At 42.5% G+C, this 19,385-nt stretch overlaps 2 protein-coding genes across 11 annotated transcripts in view; one reads left to right on the forward strand and one right to left on the reverse strand.

Moving 5' to 3' along the window:
* Nucleotides 1–12,083, forward strand: part of LOC111658946 (striatin, calmodulin binding protein) — a 26,219-nt gene extending 14,136 nt beyond the window's left edge. The window contains exons 3-17 of one of the 2 annotated variants that reach the window (XM_023411674.2): nt 258–331; nt 2,581–2,659; nt 3,483–3,647; nt 4,222–4,357; nt 4,448–4,610; nt 5,497–5,607; nt 6,932–7,069; nt 7,178–7,314; nt 8,001–8,176; nt 8,793–8,840; nt 8,937–9,058; nt 9,149–9,316; nt 9,410–9,550; nt 10,119–10,307; nt 10,495–12,083. In XM_023411674.2, coding sequence (XP_023267442.1) covers nt 258–331; nt 2,581–2,659; nt 3,483–3,647; nt 4,222–4,357; nt 4,448–4,610; nt 5,497–5,607; nt 6,932–7,069; nt 7,178–7,314; nt 8,001–8,176; nt 8,793–8,840; nt 8,937–9,058; nt 9,149–9,316; nt 9,410–9,550; nt 10,119–10,307; nt 10,495–10,664 — 2,017 coding nt within the window. In that variant the 3' untranslated portion in view covers nt 10,665–12,083. The remainder of the gene's footprint in view (nt 1–257; nt 332–2,580; nt 2,660–3,482; nt 3,648–4,221; nt 4,358–4,447; nt 4,611–5,496; nt 5,608–6,931; nt 7,070–7,177; nt 7,315–8,000; nt 8,177–8,792; nt 8,841–8,936; nt 9,059–9,148; nt 9,317–9,409; nt 9,551–10,118; nt 10,308–10,494) is intronic. The other variant, XM_023411675.2, reaches the window with a different exon arrangement.
* Nucleotides 12,084–12,788: 705 nt separating this feature from the next.
* The window catches only part of vit (vitrin), a 19,747-nt gene continuing 13,150 nt past the window's right edge, over nt 12,789–19,385 (reverse strand). For all 9 annotated transcript variants that reach the window (XM_087175484.1, XM_023411718.2, XM_023411719.2 and 6 more), the window contains 8 exons: nt 18,269–18,331; nt 17,939–17,986; nt 17,300–17,365; nt 16,531–16,678; nt 16,343–16,446; nt 15,247–15,473; nt 14,653–15,166; nt 12,789–14,337 (listed from right to left, as the gene is read on the reverse strand). In XM_087175484.1, coding sequence (XP_087031610.1) covers nt 14,159–14,337; nt 14,653–15,166; nt 15,247–15,473; nt 16,343–16,446; nt 16,531–16,678; nt 17,300–17,365; nt 17,939–17,986; nt 18,269–18,331 — 1,349 coding nt within the window. In that variant the 3' untranslated portion in view covers nt 12,789–14,158. The remainder of the gene's footprint in view (nt 14,338–14,652; nt 15,167–15,246; nt 15,474–16,342; nt 16,447–16,530; nt 16,679–17,299; nt 17,366–17,938; nt 17,987–18,268; nt 18,332–19,385) is intronic.

A 19,385-nucleotide genomic window follows, 5' to 3' on the forward strand; every position in this document is an offset into this window, starting at 1 on the left:
AGTTCTGTTTTCTTTATAATGATGCATACTTCTATCTAGAAAATATTCCTTTTAATGTTGTGATTTCAACCCTGAATCTGTCCAACAAGCTAGTGTGTTTGAAGTAGAAGTAGAGCAAGTTGCAGTTGTGATGACTTTCAACTCCTAAACAGATGCTGCTTGTAATGAGTCTTTAAAATAGCTTCTTCTTGGACCTTTTTGATCAGCCCTGTTTGCTTATTTGTCGGCCTCCATCTTTTTTTTTTCTTTACTTCCAGAGCAAAGTACCACAAGTTAAAATATGGGACAGAGTTAAATCAAGGCGACATGAAGCCTCCGAGCTACGACTCTGGTAAGTCTATGGAGATTCGAGCAGCCAACTCCACCTCTTCATACTAAATCACTGTGATTGTTGAGTTCACATACCTCAAGTGACAGGACTGTTACACATGTGAAGGCTGCATTCATGTTGAATCTTGTTTGCTTCGATAGATTCTTCACAGTGTCCTTTCCCAAATGCTGAAAGAATACCATGGATGTTATGGATATACTGTACAAATATTAAGCTACTTGAAGAGTCAGTGAATAACAAGTGATCGAAGTGCTTTAAAATATTCAAGCATGCGTGACAGTAGATGTGAGACACAAAAGTATGGTACATACCTTTCACTTTAATTACTGATGAAGATACCCACAATAAAGGGTTGGTTCACCCAAAATACAAATTTGTTTAACGTGCTACTAGTGGTATCTATCCACGGAGCCATGCAGGTAGTTATGCTCTATTTATCCAGGTCTTGGATATTTCTGTCTCCACCCAAATACAATGGAGATGAATTGAATTTAAGAGAGTTCAACACAGCTGTTTCCAGAAAAGGTGTCCTTATTATTCCGTATAATCCACAGAGTTGTCAACATCTTTTTAAAGGGACTGTCTATTTTGTAGAAAGTAGTTCCAAAGAAAGCCATTGATCCAAGAAACAGCAGAGAAATATTATAGATTTTTATTGTAGTCAGTCAACAGAGAATGAATGAATTAACAATTTTTTAAAGCAAAAATGCCAAACATTTCCTGGTTCCAGCCTCTCAGTTGTGAGAATTTGCTGGTTTTGTTTTAGGTTTGAGGTAGTAAACTGAATCTCTTCGGGTTTCTGACAATTTAAGGACATCATTGGACTGTAGGAACACAGTTTCCCCATTTTCTGTTCTACAAACAAAATCCCATTCTGAACAATCAGAATCACGCTCTGAAACCTCCAGGTGGAAAGCAAATAAATGCAAGTTGTGGTGGGAGTGTTTTATCAAAAACTCTCTGCATGGCTATATACCACAAGTGGTAAAGTAGAGGTCAGACAGACACAAAGTCTGCTTAAATGCAGCTTGAACTACTTTATCCATTCAAATTTTAACGATGTAAACCATTGCTCTCACTCTTTAGTTTTCACCCTTTCCATTACAGTACCCTGTCTTACCCCAGTATCACTCCTGCATCAGTGCACTACATGTTCTTGGTTATATTATTGTAGTTTAATTGGCCTCTCATGTTCAAGTCCTCTGCCATCATTAAGTCAGATTGCGATATTTCCTCTCCTCTCTCCTCATCTCTATTCATGAAGGCTGTTCAAAGCACCCCAGCCCTTGAAGTGTTGATGAATGAGGGGAGGTGAGGGGGAGAGGTGTTAGGTGGAGGCGTTGGAAGAGGGGAAGACATGGAGTGGGAAGTGTTGCTCCTGTGGTGGCGCACCTGCCCGCTCCTCACCCTTTTGAATTAGACATGACCCACTTTTTGAGGCGCCCACGTCTCTCTGCCCCTCCAAATCAACACCTCAACACACATACGCACACACACACTCTCCCCCTATCTAAATCTTATTAACACGTCTCTCTGCCCCGTGCAAAATTCCCAGCTGAATCGCGAGTGGGGTGCTGACGTTGTTGGATATCAAAGTGAGCTTTGAATCCCATCATTGTTTGTTTTGTCAGAGCTGTAGACAGTCATAAAAAGTATGCGTTGTTCTGGATGCTGCAGGCACAGATGCACGTCCTTGCTCTTTTTAGTATGTCATGGGACACGGTCGGAGCAGAATCCAGCCATTTTGAAGGTGTTGGAATGCATCATTAAACATCAGATGTCTAGTTTTAGTATCAAGAACAAGCTGTTGCTAATGAGCTTTGAATCTCCTTTCTGTTTCTGTTGCTAGTGCTGTTGTTTACACAGTTTTATTGGGGTAATAATTACCCATTGGGATGTACATACTTGGATTGACGCTATTTATTAACGTTGCACATGTTGACAAGTAAAAACTCGGCTCAAAATCCAACCATGAACAACAGTAAAAGGTGACTGGAGTGAATGTACTATTAGTACCCGTGGACGCAGCTGTTGCAAAAATGTCACTGTCACAATTTAAAGAGAAGTAGTATGCTCCTCTATTTAACTCTAATCCACTGTTGACTTACTGGTAGCAGCTAAGCGCTGGTGTGTGGAGTTGCCGGGATGCTGTAATGCAGGAATGTTCTGGTCGTGTTTACAGAGTGGAAATAATGTCAGAGGCTTTGCTGTCTGTGGAGCCCTGATTTGTGTCCTTCTCTTTCCTCCAGATGAGGCCAATGAGAATGAGACTTCTGGGTCACTCAACAATCAGCTGTCCTGGAAACAAGGCCGTCAGCTCCTCAGACAGTAAGTGGACATGTTTTTATCCTTGTGTGACAGTCTTCAATCCAGAAATCGAAACCGCTGCACTAAAAAGACCTGTATGAAATTACCAGTATGTTGACTTGCCCCTGGTTACATTCCTCTGCAGTAGTATTGTCACTTGTGTCAGAGTAACGGGTTTTGTGAACTGTGGCCCAAAAAAAACAGTGGGAAAGAGCTCCCTCACATGGGCAGTAGCAGTTATTACCTGCTCTCTGTTTTTTGCTTTGTATTTTTTTCTGGTGTACCCAGAAGGCTCAGGAAAGTTTGGTAATCATATCATCCTAGTCTTTAGTCAGTCTGCGTAAATAAACCAGGCTCCAACCTTTATCCCAGACACCATCAGACAGCCTCACACATCATCTGCCTCAACATGCCGGCTGATGAGGCTGCCAGTTTATTCTTGATTCTCTGTCAGGGGACAGATCAATAAAGTGCTAAGAAACCCCTCCCTTTCATTCAGTCACCCACTCAGTTTGCTAGAGCTTCTTCTTGCATTCCTACTGGGTAGGTGTAATATTTGATGAGTAGCTCCTCTTGCCTCAGCAGAGCTGATACTGTTAACTAGACCAATGCCAGAGGACATGACACAATTCACAGTAACAAGTAATTGACTCCCCCTCATCTTTGATTCTATCAAAGTCTTGACAATAAATTTAATGCAGTAACTTAATTGTCTTTTTGCAACATCATTAAACTCCTCCACAATGCCTCTGCACTTTTTTGGCACATTTCACCACACAAATTAGACTTTAAATGTTTGATTAAGCCAATACAAGCTGGTTTGAGTTCATTTACCTTGTTCCAGGTACCTGCAGGAAGTGGGCTACACAGACACCATCTTAGATGTAAAGTCACAGCGGGTCCGAGCACTGCTAGGACTAGCCGGAGATGGAGGTGGGCGGACAGGTGAACGGACCAGTACTGAACCTTTGGTCAATGGGACAGACTCGAAGGGCATGGGCACCAGAGGGTGAGTACGCTCTTCTATGGGTGCCTGTAGACTGCAAAATTTCAAGGTTACAGTCTGTGAGAGACTGTTTCAGGTTTTTCCTTTAATTGTGTGTCATCTAATGTCTTATTCTGATTTGTTGCTTTGTAAATATGAATTGTAACAGTCACTCTGTGGGGTTTTGGTCTTATATTTCTAACAATGTCGCACTTTGTCACAGCCCGTCTCTGATTCCTGAAGCTCTAAATCAGCTTTTTGTGGATGTGTATAACAGTCCAGTCTACGACCACCATTTGTGATTGACATCCAAAACTTTCACCACCCAAAATTCCACAAAGTGGCCTTAAAACACAAGCACACCAACCTTTGTAAATGTGTGTTGCATTTAAGCGTGATGGATGAATCATTTAGGATACCACATGTTTTTTTTTTGTTTTTTTTTGTTTTTTAGTGATGCTGTAACATAACACACCGATGTGATGGTGGACAGAAAAAGCCTGAATTTGAAAAGTTGAAATACAGCATTGTAACAGCAGTTACATATGGTTAGTTATTGTTATTCGTGTATGTCAATGCCTTTGTCATTCCTCAACAGGAAAGCTGAGCTCTCTGACACGAGCGCCGTTCTTGAGGCCTTCAAGTTCATTGAGAATGCAGCTGCTGAGTTCAGTGATGAAGATGAGGAAGAGGATAGCGAGGGGAAAGACAGGACTCATGTGGAGTCCAGGACAGTAAGAAAAACCTTGCCTTCTGCGTTCACACAAAGTCCATTAAAAGTTGTTCCTGTACTATTAATAATGGCCTTCAATATTTTCCCCCAGATCTTGAGAAAGAAGACGCCGTCATCATCGTCGCCGGCCAGTATGGACACCACTGAGGACCCTGACACCGAGGAGGCACTGAAGGGCTTTGACTTCCTGTCCAGCCCTGACGAGATGGACACTTCGCCAGAGTCCAGAGGCACTGGGGATGGCACAGACTGGGGTGAGTCACAGACCAGTCGAGAACAGTGTTGGAATTGAATTAAAAGTACTATCTAGACACTACAGATACAGTTATAGCACCTACAATATCAAACTGTTCATTTATTTTCTCTTGCGCAATGATGAGCCTGTTTTTTTCTACAAATACAATATGTAACTGTTAGAGCAGTGTAAGTACACCGAAAAGTTTGCTAATTATTTGATGCTGTAATGTTCCTGTTTCTCTAAATTTGGCTTCTCATAGTTTGGTGACTGTTCATGGAGTACTCGTCATTCATATATCATGCTGTGGTCATAAATCATGATGTTTGGAGTTTCTCTGTTTAACCCATAGTGTGTTATCTCTTCCACTGTGTGTTCCCATAGCCAGCCCGTGACCACAATGTCTCTTCCACTCCTGTGTGTCGTCAAATCAACCTGATTCCCTTTGAGTCTTAGACTAAAGCGAGAAAAAATGGGTTTAATATCATGCTGAGGCTTGTTTTTGTATTTGAACGTGGGTTTGAGGGTCTGAGTCATGTGTATACAAAAATCTGACGATCACAAGATTTCATGGTGAGGATTTTATGATTGGATTTTTCATGCCTCAGAATCCAAATGTTCAAATGAAAGAACTCCCCACATGGTATTAACTTCCCTCCCACCACTCTTCCAGTAGAAAAGAAATCTTGTACAGATTAAATGAGATGGCTGTGATTGCTGCTCCCAATAATAATGAGTCTAATATCACTGAGGTGGTGAAAGAAGCCTACAGCTCTCCTTGAGGCTTGAGAAACCTCCAGGAGAGTAGGAGTCTGAGAGAGGTCTCCACCCTGCCAGGCCACTCAGGCCTCGACCAGGGCAGTTCCTCAACAGCCTCTCGGTCTGGTTTTGTTCCCCCTGTGTAGAGAAGGACGAGCAAGGTCCCATTTCTGAGGCCTGGGACGTGGACCCGGGCCTGATAACCAAACTCAAGGAGCAGTACAGAAAGGAGCGCAAGGGGAAAAAGGGGGTGAAGAGTAAGTCCTGTCAGGCGCTGCTGCCTCCCTCCCTCCTCCTCCTCCTCCTCTCTCTGTAGAGCCTGACTTTCAGCCAAAAGGCCTCAAATCAAAAACAAAACATTTTCACTGTGTTTCTCATCTCCTTCTCTAGCTGCTCCTTATTATGCCTCTGTCCTCTTGTCTGTCACTTCATACTCAGTGTGTCTTGTTTTCTGCTGCAATGTACTGCACAGACAAAATCTGTCACCATTATCGTCGCTTGATGCATGTTTTTCTTGTCATGTTTAAATGTTTTCATTTATATTCACTCCGTCTTGTCCACACTGTCAAAAGATTAATGTGAAAGTTAGTCATGATGACTCGTCCATCTGTGTCCCATCTGGGCTAGCTCTGGTCTACACAGTCATCTGTTTCCTACATCAATATCTTCTCCAGTCACAATGAGATAATTATCATTATCTCCATCCTCATCTGTCAACCATGTTGATACTACAGTAATAAGTATTTTTCTGCAGTTGTAAAGTGATTGCAATTAAAAGCTTTTACAGTGACTCAGTGAAGTGACTCAGCTGAATACTACTGCTCTCAGAATAACAGCCCACTTCAGACTCATTCAGCGGCTGAGGGCTCTTAGATTCTACATTTACGAGGCCCAAGCTCTGCGTTACTGCTGCTTTTTTTTATTCTTACTGTGATTGAGTCAGTCTCATCTCACTTTCTTCTTTTTACACCTCACTTCCTCCTTCTCTGGTTTTATCTATTTTGGTTCTTCACGCTGGATTGGTGGTTTATCGCTGTTGTGGGTGTGTGGAGGAGATCATCAGGAGATGTGTTTGGGATTTTATTTATTTATTTATTTTCAGGCTTTGTACCTTTCGTGTACTGTATTTCTTTGCACTGGGGTTAAGGTTTTATTCGAAGGGCCCACATGTTAAAATGCTTGGAATAAAAAGATAAACATCCACAGTCACATCATATGCTGGTTAAGTAAATGATTCAGCCTGGGCTCAGAAAATCAGAAAATCCAGCTCCAGCTGCTGAATTGCTCTCTCCACGCAGCCCACACCAAGAGATAAACCTTTTCTGCCTCTTGAACTCACCTAACAAGGATTCTGCTGCTGACCTCCCTTAATTTTCTTTTCTTTTACATCTATAATTTATTAATTTACTTTCTTCCCTTTCAGTGCTGCTTTCCGTCCATATGCTTTCTGTTTTCTCTTTTTCAGCTCGTACTCAGTTAATAAAATATTATATTATTTCAATACTTTTTGCTTCTTTTTTTTCCCTCCGCTCTCCATCGCTGTATGCCTGTTTGGTAACACTTTTGACCTGACTTAAATAGGGCCAAACCGGTCCAAGCTGCAGGACATGCTGGCTAACCTGAGAGATGCAGAGGACTTGTCCCACATGCAGCCTCCATCCACCCCCCAATCCCGGCCCAACGTGGTCCGCGAGCACGACGGGAACCGACCAGATGAAGGTGCTCGCGCGAAAATACCAGCAGATTGAAACAATGACATGAACTCTTTGTTAGACTGTCGACAGTGGTTGTGTATTTAGTTATTTTACATACTTGCTCTGTCCCCAGTTGAGGCGCTGACCTTCCCACCCACCTCAGGGAAGTCTTTCATCATGGGCACAGATGAGGCCATGGAGAGCGAGCTGGGCCTGGGGGAGCTGGCTGGACTCACCGTGGCCAACGAGGCTGACAGCCTGGCATACGATGTGAGTAGGGAAAGGCGGAATATATTTTAAAAGCCACGGGACCATTTCTCTAAAGGAAAACTGTTTTTGTTCATGTTATCATTGGAGCCTTATGAGAAGCAACCATCCCACCTCCCTCCTCTAATCCACAACAATTTTACCACAGTCACATCATATGCTGGAAACTTGCCATTTGTGTCTCAAACAGCTATTTTTATAGTCGTGTCACAGGAAGCGGCTTTGAAAAGGTAGCACTGGGAGATATCAGTTATTTTTTGATATCATATTAACAACAGTAATGTCACATGGCTAAAAAAATACACCTGACTAGGTTGTGGCGTGCTTTTTTTAAACAAGGCTTATTTTGGTGTGATGGCAGGCTTTTACAGAAAAGTAGTTAAAGGGTCGAAGGAATTAGCACTAATGAAGAATTGGTATTAAATAAGTCATAAAAATCCTTCATTTTTAATCACTAAAAGACTGAAAATTTTAATCTCACTTTTCCCAACGTTATGATCCATTAATGTATTATGTTGTACTATTTTGTTACTATTGAAAATTAACAACAGCTCACTAAGTACTAAACCTGGTATCTGAGTCAGAACTTAGCTGAACATTGTGCTGTAGCTCAGTTCAGAACTACTGATCACATGTATTAAAGCTGCTGAAGACGGATGTTGAGCTCTGATGAGGTGTCCTCTCCCCAGATTGGCAACAATAAAGATGCCATGAGAAAAACGTGGAATCCCAAATTCACTCTGCGGAGCCATTTTGATGGGATTCGTGCTCTGGTCTTCCACCCAGTGGAGCCCGTCCTGGTCACCGCCTCGGAGGACCACACGCTTAAGATGTGGAACCTGCAAAAGACCGCTCCTGCCAAAAAGTAAGAATATCTTCACACTCAATGAACACCTCCAAGGATGTTTTCAAAACACACTACTCCTGATCTCTTATTGATTTCTACTGTCAGTTTCATTTTTGTTTTTCGAAAGCAAAACGACAATTTTAGACTTACTACTGTATCGACAAGGTGTCCTCCGTCATCTTCTCTGTTAGAGACACTAACAGACAGCAGGGTAGTGTGTGTAGTGTGTGTAATGTATAGTGAGCATCATTGGAAAGAAAATCTCTGTCGTTTGATTGCACCCGTAAGTATTATAGCTCATTTTGTTGCTGCGCTGTCACACGATTCAGCTACAGGAAACTGTCCCCATGTGACAAAGAACTGAGAAAACTGCTTCACAAGACTCATTATGTCACATCACAACTCTGCAGCCTGCACACCATCTGTAGTGATGGGTTTATTTTTAGAGCCTGGAGTCATTTTAAAGTTAAGGGTATTGTGACTATAACAATAAAAAGGCAATTAATGGAACAGTGGTCAACAAATTGTCCATCCATTTATAGCTTTATTCAGTTTAATTACTTTGAAACACAAGAATTAGGTTCTGCTTTTTGGTTTTGTATGTTAGATTAATGAACATGCTCTTTGCCCACAGGAGTACATCATTAGATGTTGAGCCCATCTACACTTTCAGGGCCCACAGGTAAAAACATTGCACATATATAAGACAGTTTTTTCTGTTTTACTTTTGGTTTAATAGACGAGATATTATGATAATTCATCATTATTTAAACCACAGGGGGGCTGTACTGAGCGTGGTGATGAGCAGTACAGGGGAGCAGTGTTTCAGCGGAGGGGTTGACGGAACTATTCAGTGCTGGAACACCCCCAATCCCAACATCGACCCCTACGACTCCTACGGTAACAGTTTAAGGTCATGTGTTTTGTTTACATCTGGGGATTTTCGAATCGAACCGACTGACTTGAGTTTTCTTGTGTTTTCTGTGACAGACCCATCAGTGCTGCGTGGAGCGCTGAGTGGACACACTGACTCTGTTTGGGGTTTGGTGTACAGCAGCGCCCACCAGCGCCTCCTCTCCTGCTCTGCAGACGGGACTGTGAGACTGTGGGACGCCAACACCACCTCCCCCGCCCTCGCAGTATTCAACGAAAACAAAAGTACTGACTTGAGTCATGTGTCCTGATTTTTCATTTTTCAAAATGGTAAATGATTCGTGGAGCATAAATTTCTCTGTTTTTTCTCTGCATTAGAACTAGGAGTTCCCTCCTCTGTAGACCTGGTGTGCAGTGAACCAGCCCACCTGGTCACATCCTTCACAAACGGGCAGATCGGCCTTTTCAACATGGAGACCCGCCAGCTGGTCCTCAGTCTGGAGTCCAATTTAGAGCCAGGTAGGTTGATCAGTGGATCACTAACAGTGGCTAAACTGGGTTAAACCTAATGCTTTTCGGTGAACTGCAGTGCTGCTTGAACTGAGAAACTGAAAGAACTGAAAAACACCCAGAAGCAGCAGTCAGACATCTCCTTTGATTTCCAGACTAACAATCGTAAAACATGTTCAACACTTGTTGAATTCAGTCATAATGCTGACGTAGAGTCAGTTGGTGCTGTCAGAAGACTTGAGTAAAATGTAGCAGCAGCTGTGGTAAAGAAAATAATCATTAGCTGACACATTCTCTTAACCAATGTTTCCATTTTCCATTTGTGTGGAGATTCGATTCACAAATTCCAGGTCAGCTCACTGATGCAGTTCTCAAGTTTTAAGACTTAATGCTGCGTGTCATAACAATGTTTAGCTTATCTGTCCATTGTTAGTAACTTGTTTACCAGAACATACTCATCATCAGGGGTTGCCACAAAGTTATCCACACATGGAATATAATATTTCCACAGATGAGATATTTGGTGATAGTCACTACCCGTTATGTGAAGGCTTATGTGCCTGCTGTTTTTCACCAGGCACTCCCTGTCAGATCAATAAGGTCCTCAGCCACCCGACTCTTCCCATCACCATCACAGCTCAGGAGGACAGACACATCAAGTTCTTTGACAACAACAGCGGGAAGCTGATTCACTCCATGGTGGCTCACCTGGACGCTGTCACCAGCTTAGCTGTAGATCCCAATGGTCTTTATCTCATGTCGGGCAGTAAGTATCTCTTTTAACCAGCTTAACAGCAGTTCATTGATAGATGTCCACATCTTAATCTTCCATGCTGGTTTTTATATCCACTTGGGCATTGTTCTTCTGAATACTACAAACTACCTCTTTTTTTCCATGTTCCATGAATTGCAGTTCTCCTTGTGCCACTTACAACTGCCCATCTCCTCCACAGGTCATGACTGCTCTATCCGCCTGTGGAACCTGGAGAGTAAAACCTGCATCCAGGAGTTCACAGCTCACAGAAAGAAGTTTGAGGAGTCGATCCATGATGTTGCGTTTCATCCGTCTAAATGCTACATCGCCAGCGCCGGCGCAGACGCTCTCGCCAAGGTGTTTGTATGACGCGGAGCTGCGTCTCTCCCTGCAGCCCCGCTCTCTGACTCAGCCTCCCATGATCAGGGACCAATACAGACACAGCAGGGGAAGGGCCTTCAGGCATGGGTCCAGTCCCACCTCACACAGCCCACTGGTTTCCTGTCGGACTGGCAGACTATGTAGCCGCTAGCCTCAAACAGGACATGACTCTCCATAGAAAGGGTCGGCAGGGAGGCCAGTCAGGAGGAGAACTGTTCTCTAGTCCCCCATCTACCATCCAGGCAGGCCTGGGTGTGACTGGCTACAGCGCCCCCTGCTGACAGACTAAAACTTAACCTCCATAGCTAGGAGGCTCAGGACAAGTGTTAAAGAGTGTGGAGTGGAGAAATGAGGTTTCAAGCCGGTCTTCTGCCCCTGTAACTTCACGCTCACCCCAAATCCCTCGGGCCCTCGACCTTCCCTCTCAGACAAACCAAGGTGCGGGCCCTTAACTCCAAGTCAGGTTTTGTGTTGTGTTGTTCCAGAAACGTGGGGTACTGAAGGCTTCCTGGAGCTGTCGTGGAAGCCTCTCACTTCTTCTTCTCTGCTTCCCAGACTGACTCTGCTTGCTGGCCTGCCTTTATTTTCCTTTTTAAAACACGTATTGACAAATGTGCCTTTGCTTTAAAAGGTCTTGAAATTGTTATTTTAACAAGCTTGTTTTGGGGAACAGGGAGGGAGGGGACAGCGGAGAAATGGAGCTGGTTGTCACAATGTTGTCAATTTTAACATTGGATGTAAAATTACAAATGCTTATAATAAACAAAATATATATTCAGTCTTAAAAAATTACTGTGCAGCGTGAGTTTGAGTGCTCCTTTTTCATAAGTGTGGTTGGGGAATCAATTTTGTGCATATCAAGGCAAAGCTGGTAGATACAGACCATTAACTATAATGCCTGTTTGTTAGATTCAAGTAATTGTACACTTCAGAAGTAAGATTACAAACATATGTGTCCAAAGTAAACCATCTTGGTTATATAATTACAATTCAGACTTGGTTCTAGATGTCCATTTTAGGAATAACTAATTGATTTTGGCCAGTTTGCTCTTGTTTGAATTGAATGGCTTGTACTGTATGTAGTTTTCCCCAATTGTGTGGACATGCTTGACTACAGTGTGATGTATCATGTCCAGATATTTACAGTAGTCCAGTGTTTAGCAGGAAATTAGTGCAGTACTGTAAGACTGTTTGAAACAATGAGTTAAGCATCCAACATGGAGGGAAGAGAAATGTCCTGCAGATTCCAGTTTATTGTAAACTGTGTGAGGAGGAAACGATCCTGGGTGAAAAAACAAATCAATCAAGATATTGTACATGTAGAGTACAGCTTCAAATGAGCCATTTTCTCAGTCACTGGTTTGTATATGAAAGTATGTTCAAAATAAAACCTGCTGTAAAATATTACCTGGGCTCTGAGGTTGGTCATTTGACAATTGTGGCAGCTGTTTGCAACTCTGCAGAAAACAAACGTGATCATCAATCATGGATTTAGTGAGTTACGCTGTGGGCTATAACCTGACACCTATATTTTAACGCTTCCGCACTGTCGGCAGTCAGGGCCGGAGGCATTATTTTTTCGGGTTGTACGTCCATACGTCCATCTCATTCTTGTGTGTGATATCTCAGTAATGCCTCAAGGATGAACTGATGAGAATTTGGTGTTCAAAGGTCAAAAGGTCAATGTCCCTGTGACATTGTAATGTTCTGCAAAAACACTTCTGGTCATTATTCAACACTTACTCCGGACGGAGTGATTGTGGCCACATTTCCTGAGTTGTGGTCGGCTGTTAGAGGCGTACAACTGTGACGTGGTAATTCTAGTTTTGCCTTTATTTGTTTACTTATTTGTTTTATTTGTTTATTTTAGCACGCTGGTATTAAAGATATGCTGAATTAGCTATTAGCAGCTCCTGTTTGCACTGTACCCAAAGATAAACAGGCATTGCATTGCATTACTTTGACACTGAAGATAACCTTTGACACTATGGACAACTTTCGCAATGGACATAATATAATGAAATCCTCTGTCACACTGAATCTAAAAGATGTGCATCATGTCTCTTAGCAACTGGACAGACAAAATATTCAGGAGAAAACAGACACTTTAAGTTCTCTTAATTTTTTTTATTTTATTAAAAATTGCAAAAAAAAATATTGATCAATTATCTGAACATTATTAGCGAAAGGCTTTTAATATGCATATGTACAAACAGGACATAACAGAGAAAATCATAAATACTCTTTAAACAAAACAGAAATGCCTGCAATGTTAGAAGCAACCACTCAATTAGAAAACCAGAGCGACTAGATGAATTGCTTTCATTCCTGAGAAGCAAGTTTAACATCCGCCATCACTCTGTTCAAAGATATCCAAGCTCCTCTTTCCTCACTTCTAACACAAGTCCACTTCCTTGTTGCTGACTTGAGCTTCGTTTTTACCTTCCACTAACATACAGCTCCATTGTCATAGAGAGGAACTTTAACAATGTCCCTACTAACAAATCTCTCCTATTAGGAAGATCAAAATGCACCGTTTCTAAGAAAGTATATCCTCTTGACAGAGAATTGTATATAAAGCACCGTATTATTAAGTTTATGAAGTATGTTAAGCCAAAAGAGGAAGTGCTAGGCATGCTTTAAATCTACATCTCTCTGCAAGCACCATATCCCAGTAAGGCAGCTTTATATTTGTTAATCAGTCTGGTCCCACGTCCTAGTAAGGCACCCTTTATGAAGCTTCTAAAAGTTGCACGTAAGGGATTTATTAATGCAAATAAATCATTTACTTTAAGTATGAAGTTGCCAAGTTGTGAGAAATTTCCCTTTGGCTCCTCCAGCATGTCTCTTGCTTTTACCAGCTTCTAGATACAAATTCAATCAATCAAATATGTAGTTAGTGAACACTGACAAGTTGTTAACAGATTAATTTTGGTCCAGATGTTCTGCAGTTCCTTTCCAGAAGGTCAGAGGTCAAACAGTACATTGGACATTTGCATGATAAAAAAGAAATTCAAAATGAGGATTAACACTATATAAATGACTTAAAACTGATCTTCAAAGCAATAGTGAATTATTTTTAAAACTCTTATTTACAACTTGCCTTTTAAAAGGTGACTTAATAGAAAGTGGTACCATCATTTTAAATGACTAGGAATACTCTGTTCTCTTTATGGCACCAACAGAGAACAACTGGCGCCACATGAGATGTCAGTATGTCACTGTGTTATGCAAACCCTTTACTACTAGCACCATTTGTATATTTGGGACCAGATGCTGATTGACTTAAAGATTTGATTTGTCCAAACCCACAATCCTCACGTAAATTCAGAACCCCTCCCTGCTCAAATACGGGGGGGCTGCAGCCAATCCAGCACCACCATCTGTTTCAACAGAGTGAGTAAATTTACAATCAGCGCTCTGTTGAGACGGCCCTCGATCAAGATGTCCCTCTTTACACCTCCCCCTCCACACGTCCGTCCTCAGTTTCTGGGCTGGGAATTGAATTCCTGGCAGATGTTGTGGATGATCTTGGGTACAAATTTGTAGAGGTTGTCAAACTCGTCCACAAAGAAAGAGTGCTCCTTGTCGGGGTCGGTGGCGATGTACTCCAGCTCGTCCTGGGCTGCCCAGGCGATGCCGATGGAGTAGGCGATCACACCTGGATCACAGGGAGGGACAGCAGATTACACACACACACACACACACACACACACACACACACACAGGCTTCACATGCGTTTGTCACATCAAACACACACTGCATGACACCTCATTGTGGACTGACAAAATCAAGACGTAACTTCAAAGTGTTAAGGGGCTAAAACACAAGTTTTTAGATTATTATCATTTATTTTACTTTGTTCAGTGAGGTTTGAAAATGATTTTTAGATGTAGGACAGGGTCAGTGCTTGACTTGACCATATCTGCCTAAAATCCCCTTGTTTTTCAGATTGTGTTGTGGTTGACCTCTTACCTTGGCTGTGGACAGCCAGGGCAGGTGCCCTGACGTCATCATAGGAGCGGCCGTCTGTAATGACAATCATGATCTTGCGTTTGTTGGGTTTGGATTTGCTGAAGAGCTGCTCTGCGGCGTAAGTGATGGCAGCACCAGTGCTGGTCCCACCGCTCCAGTAGTTGATGCGTTTGATGGCGTTCAGCAGCTCGGCCTTGTTGTTGTACTGGCCGAAGGCAAACTCCAGCCTCTGCTCGTAGGTGTACTGCACAGCTCCCACCCGCGTGTCCGTGTCAGAGATCTCAAACTCCCGTGTGACGTTGGCCACAAACTGCAGCACGGTGCGGAAGTTGCCGGTTCCCACACTGCTGGAGCCATCGATGACAAAGGCGATGTCGTTGGCGTTGAGGCAGGTTTTGCTGCACATCAGGCGGTCTGTGTCGCACACTCTCTTCACCAGGGGCTGCACGGTCTTCCTCAGGGCAAACCAGCTGGTCACAGGCAGGGAATAGAAGCCGTTTGTCCGACACACAGCCTGTGGGATGAAAGACACACTGTATTGCACACTGGCACGTTTTAATGAAGCACTCACACATCTCTGTGATAATACTCCACCTTGTCAACAAAGTTGGCCTCAACCAGGTTCTGTTTCTCATTGTCGTCAGGGCCCTCGATGGTGACAAAGAATATGTTGATGCCAGACTCCCGAGCGAGCCGAGACGCCTCCTCCACCTTGTCTGTGGGCCAGCCGTCCACCAGCACCACGGCCACGTTAGGAGCTCCCCCTCGGTTTCCATTGGCATCACTGAAGTACTGCTTATTGATGTAGGAGAGGGCCTTTCCTGTCAGGACACCAGAGGGCAGCAGGGAGACGGTTACACTTCATGAACAGGTCAGTGGTTGAAACACAGACATAAGAGGTAAGACAAGTAGAGCCAGTCTGTTATTCACAAAGTTGTTACTGAACATATGAATAAAAATACACATGGACTGCAGAATATGAAATTAAACAAAAAGGCATTTGAAAAATTTATACTGTTAGTGATCGTGTGATCGTTACATACATTCAGTGGACTGAGATGTTTTTCCTGACCAACATACATAATGTGTTATTCTAAAAAAAAACTACTGTATGCAACACAAAACTTGACATTGTAGCCTGTGTCTCTATGTAAAGTGAAATGTTTTATTTGTATACTGTCACAGAAACAGTGCATGCCTATCATTTAGCCCGTCATAGTTTTGTTGGTGGTCTAAACAATGGCAGAACAGGAGAGTCTCTGTTGGGGACTATAGAAGATTTTACAACCACTCACACTGTCGTATGATTAGAAAGCGCTTCAAGGAAAACACAAATAACACATATTTGTATCAGTATGCAAAATTTAGCAAGTCATAAAGACACATGTGGCAGTGGGTGCATGCTGACGCACTAACCAACGCAGAAAAACAGCACTTGTCGTCTGAAAGTTGGCCCCCGTGGGCTGGTAAAACCAAGAGCTATTTGGTCAGAGCAGAGGAAAAACATGGCTTACAGAAGCAGGACTGTAATTTAGCTAGCAGTGTCTCGCGGCAAATTTAGATTTAATTCTATCCTAGCATGTGAAAATGTGCCTGGGTAGTAAACCATGCGATAATTGCACCCCTTTCCCTTTCACACTTGTGTTTGTAGGCATTTACAGTAGCTGGCAGCTAACAGCGGGTCACTCACCCACATTGGAAAGGCCTCCCTTCTGCACAATCTTATCTATGGCTGACTTCAGCTCTCTGGAGTTGGAGTGACTCCTCAGACTGATCTCTGTCACAGGGTCATCCCTTCAGACAAAACAAGAGGCAATCACATTATGTTTTCCTATCTAAAAATGGTACATAATAACACAACAAGAAAATTGAGGTTACCCATATTGGATGATGCCCATCATGGGTCCGGCCATGCCCACGTTGATGGTCTGAGCCACCTCAGCCAGGAAGTCCTTCTGAATCTTAAAACGCCGCTTCCCAATGCTCCAGCTCCCGTCCATCAGGAAGGCCAGGTCCACCTTACAATCTGCAGAAACACAACACACCACAAGGTTACTGCAGTTTAGGTCACGTGTTTGCTATTGCATTTGTCATCACTTGAATACCTAATACGTGAAATCTGAACATTTTCAACTTTGAACTTTGACAATCTGCAGCAGTAGTAGCAAAAAAGTAAATGCAAAAATTGAAGGTACCATGTAGAGTTTTTGTAGCAGTTTTTGCCAGTGGGCCACATTTTGTTTATGTTGTACAAACACATGATACATTTCTGCCAGAGTTATCATGCTCCTCCACTGATTGACTTATGTAAAATGTAAACAACGCAATTTAATGCAATTCAAAAAAAGCGTATTTTCAAATGTTTTATGAGGAATTAAATCTATTTAACACAATATGTAAGCCTCAGTGATACATACAATGTGTTTCAGTGAGAAGGAAAGAAACTAAATTTAGTTTTTTGTTTACAGAAAAAAATTTACAGGGTACCTTTAATGCATGCCAGAGATCTTGTCGTGGGGACACTGAAATTAATACTCCACCTTCCACCAGGATTGTCAAAATCTTGCAATAATTCATCATCTAAAAGCTGCAATAATGAAATATAAATTCTACACATAGTAGCTCTAAATTTGTATGTGGGACATACTTGTGTTTCCCTGTGACACAGGCTCAGGTGATCTGGGTACAGGCTCTTGCTCCTTCAAACTGAAGCCTGAAAATGGAGAAACACATAAATCTTTAAAGCAGAAATCAGCTGAAATGTATGTCTTTAGTTTTCATACTGTAAAGAAAAAATTGAATAAATTTTACTGGACATTTTGTGTCCTTTAATATTCCCACCAACAGTCTCTATATGCAATGGTGGACAGAAAGTTCAATTGTAATTACCTTTTCACCATCTAAGGCACTTTAATCATTACTGTCATGGAAATATATCCTGCTACATTTTCTACTGTCTTACTACAAATGAGGAAAAAAGGTCGACGTTGGCAGAAGCAAATTGAAAGAAATTTGCGGCTGCCCACTTTGCAAGGATCCCAAACGTCAGCCAGTATTTGTTGTGGCAAAAATTATGGCGAACAGGAACTGATTTTACCCTCAAGCAACCATGCCATTTGGTTTTAACTTCAAATCCCTTCAATTACAGGCTGGGCAGAAACCCACATGCTTTTCCTTGGATAGCCTTGGTTTGGTTTGTACTTACAGTCAGAAATTAAGAGTTACTGGCAAAGTGTCTGTTTTGGGGGCCGGAAAGAGTAGCATATTGCAGCGCAAGCTATCTTACCTGATTCATAAAGGTTTGCCTCTGGCTTCCAGGCATCCACTGGCTCCACTGCGTAGATAATACCATAAAAGCTCAGCGTTAGCACATTCCTCCCACAAAGCAGCAAGTAGCTACCGACACTCACCATGGTAACTACGCAAAAAGTTTGATTTCTTTGTCATAAATTGAAAATACTGCAACTTTTTTTGTAAGCTCTACTCTACTCTACTAGGCAGCTGAAGAGAAATAAAAAAAAAAAAAGGATTGCTTTAAAGATGCTGTTTGGCGTGTCCAAGCTGACGCCTTCCTGGATACAAACAGGTGTTAGTAGCCATAGTAACCACTGCTCACCTCGAGTATGGGTTGTGTCCAGTGGCGTCTTACGGTTGACATCTGAGTCAGTGGATCGGGGCGCTAAAAGTGAAGACACTATCAACACACACTGACACACGACACATGTGAAACAAATGTAAACATAGGCCATCAAGGGATTACAACCTGCTCCCATTGACTGCAAGTTTCATTTGGGTGGATGTGTGGTGGTATTTTTGTGGTGCAGGTTTGAAATGGCGCAACCACTTGGTTTTTCAAACCATGTCCTTCTGCTTGGATTTGGATTCTCTGTCGTGTCATCAAACACATGGCACCATGGCCTATAATCTGCTTTTTGCATGGCCTTTTGTGTCTTGTCAGTGGGCCATATTGTAGTGGTTTGTATTTTTTCAGTGGGGAGGCTGTGACTAAAGATAAATCAAATGCCTTTCTTTCCAGAGTAGGCTATTTAGATGAATAGTTTTGGGAAATACAGTTGTTTGCTGTTTTGCATAGAGTTAGATGATAGCACTCTCAAGCCCTTGTACTGAGTAAGGAGCGAGGACTAGGATCTGATTAACCTAGTTTAGCATAGAGACTTGAACCAGGAGGCAAGAGCTACTGTGGCTTTGTCCAGCAACCTCTACTCAGTCTAGACGCCCCATATTGACTTGCAGTCGCTTTGGACTGACCCAAAGCACATTTTTACATTTCAACTGTTGAACACTGGTAACTGCAGTTATTGAGCTGACACAAAAGCATGACCTCTACTTCAGTAGTGTGCCTGGAAGCATCCCATGAAGTCATAAACAGAGCAATTAGCTAAAGCTGCTGCTGCATTGCTGTTTGTGTAGACATTGTGTAAAGCTCACTGATAAACTCTTTGTATCTCTTAATCTGTACAGAAAAACCAACGTGTAAAGACAATAAGTAATGGGCAGCTGTGGTTTAGGAAGTAGAGCGGGTTGTCCACTAATTAGAAGGTCTGTGGTTCGATCCCCAGCTCCTCCAGGCTGCATGTCGAAGTGTCCTTGGGCAAGATACTGAACCCCACATTGCCCCTGATGGCTGTTCCAACAGTGTATGAATGGGTGAATGTGGCAAGTATTTGAGTGGTCAGTAAGACTAGAAAAGCGCTGTATAAGTGCAGTCTATT

The sequence above is a fragment of the Seriola lalandi genome, unplaced genomic scaffold (genome assembly GCF_002814215.2).
Source record: "Seriola lalandi dorsalis isolate HSWRI2012SDOR001 ecotype SW California unplaced genomic scaffold, Sedor1 jcf7180002054470, whole genome shotgun sequence".
Classification (NCBI taxonomy): Eukaryota; Metazoa; Chordata; class Actinopteri; order Carangiformes; family Carangidae; genus Seriola; species Seriola lalandi.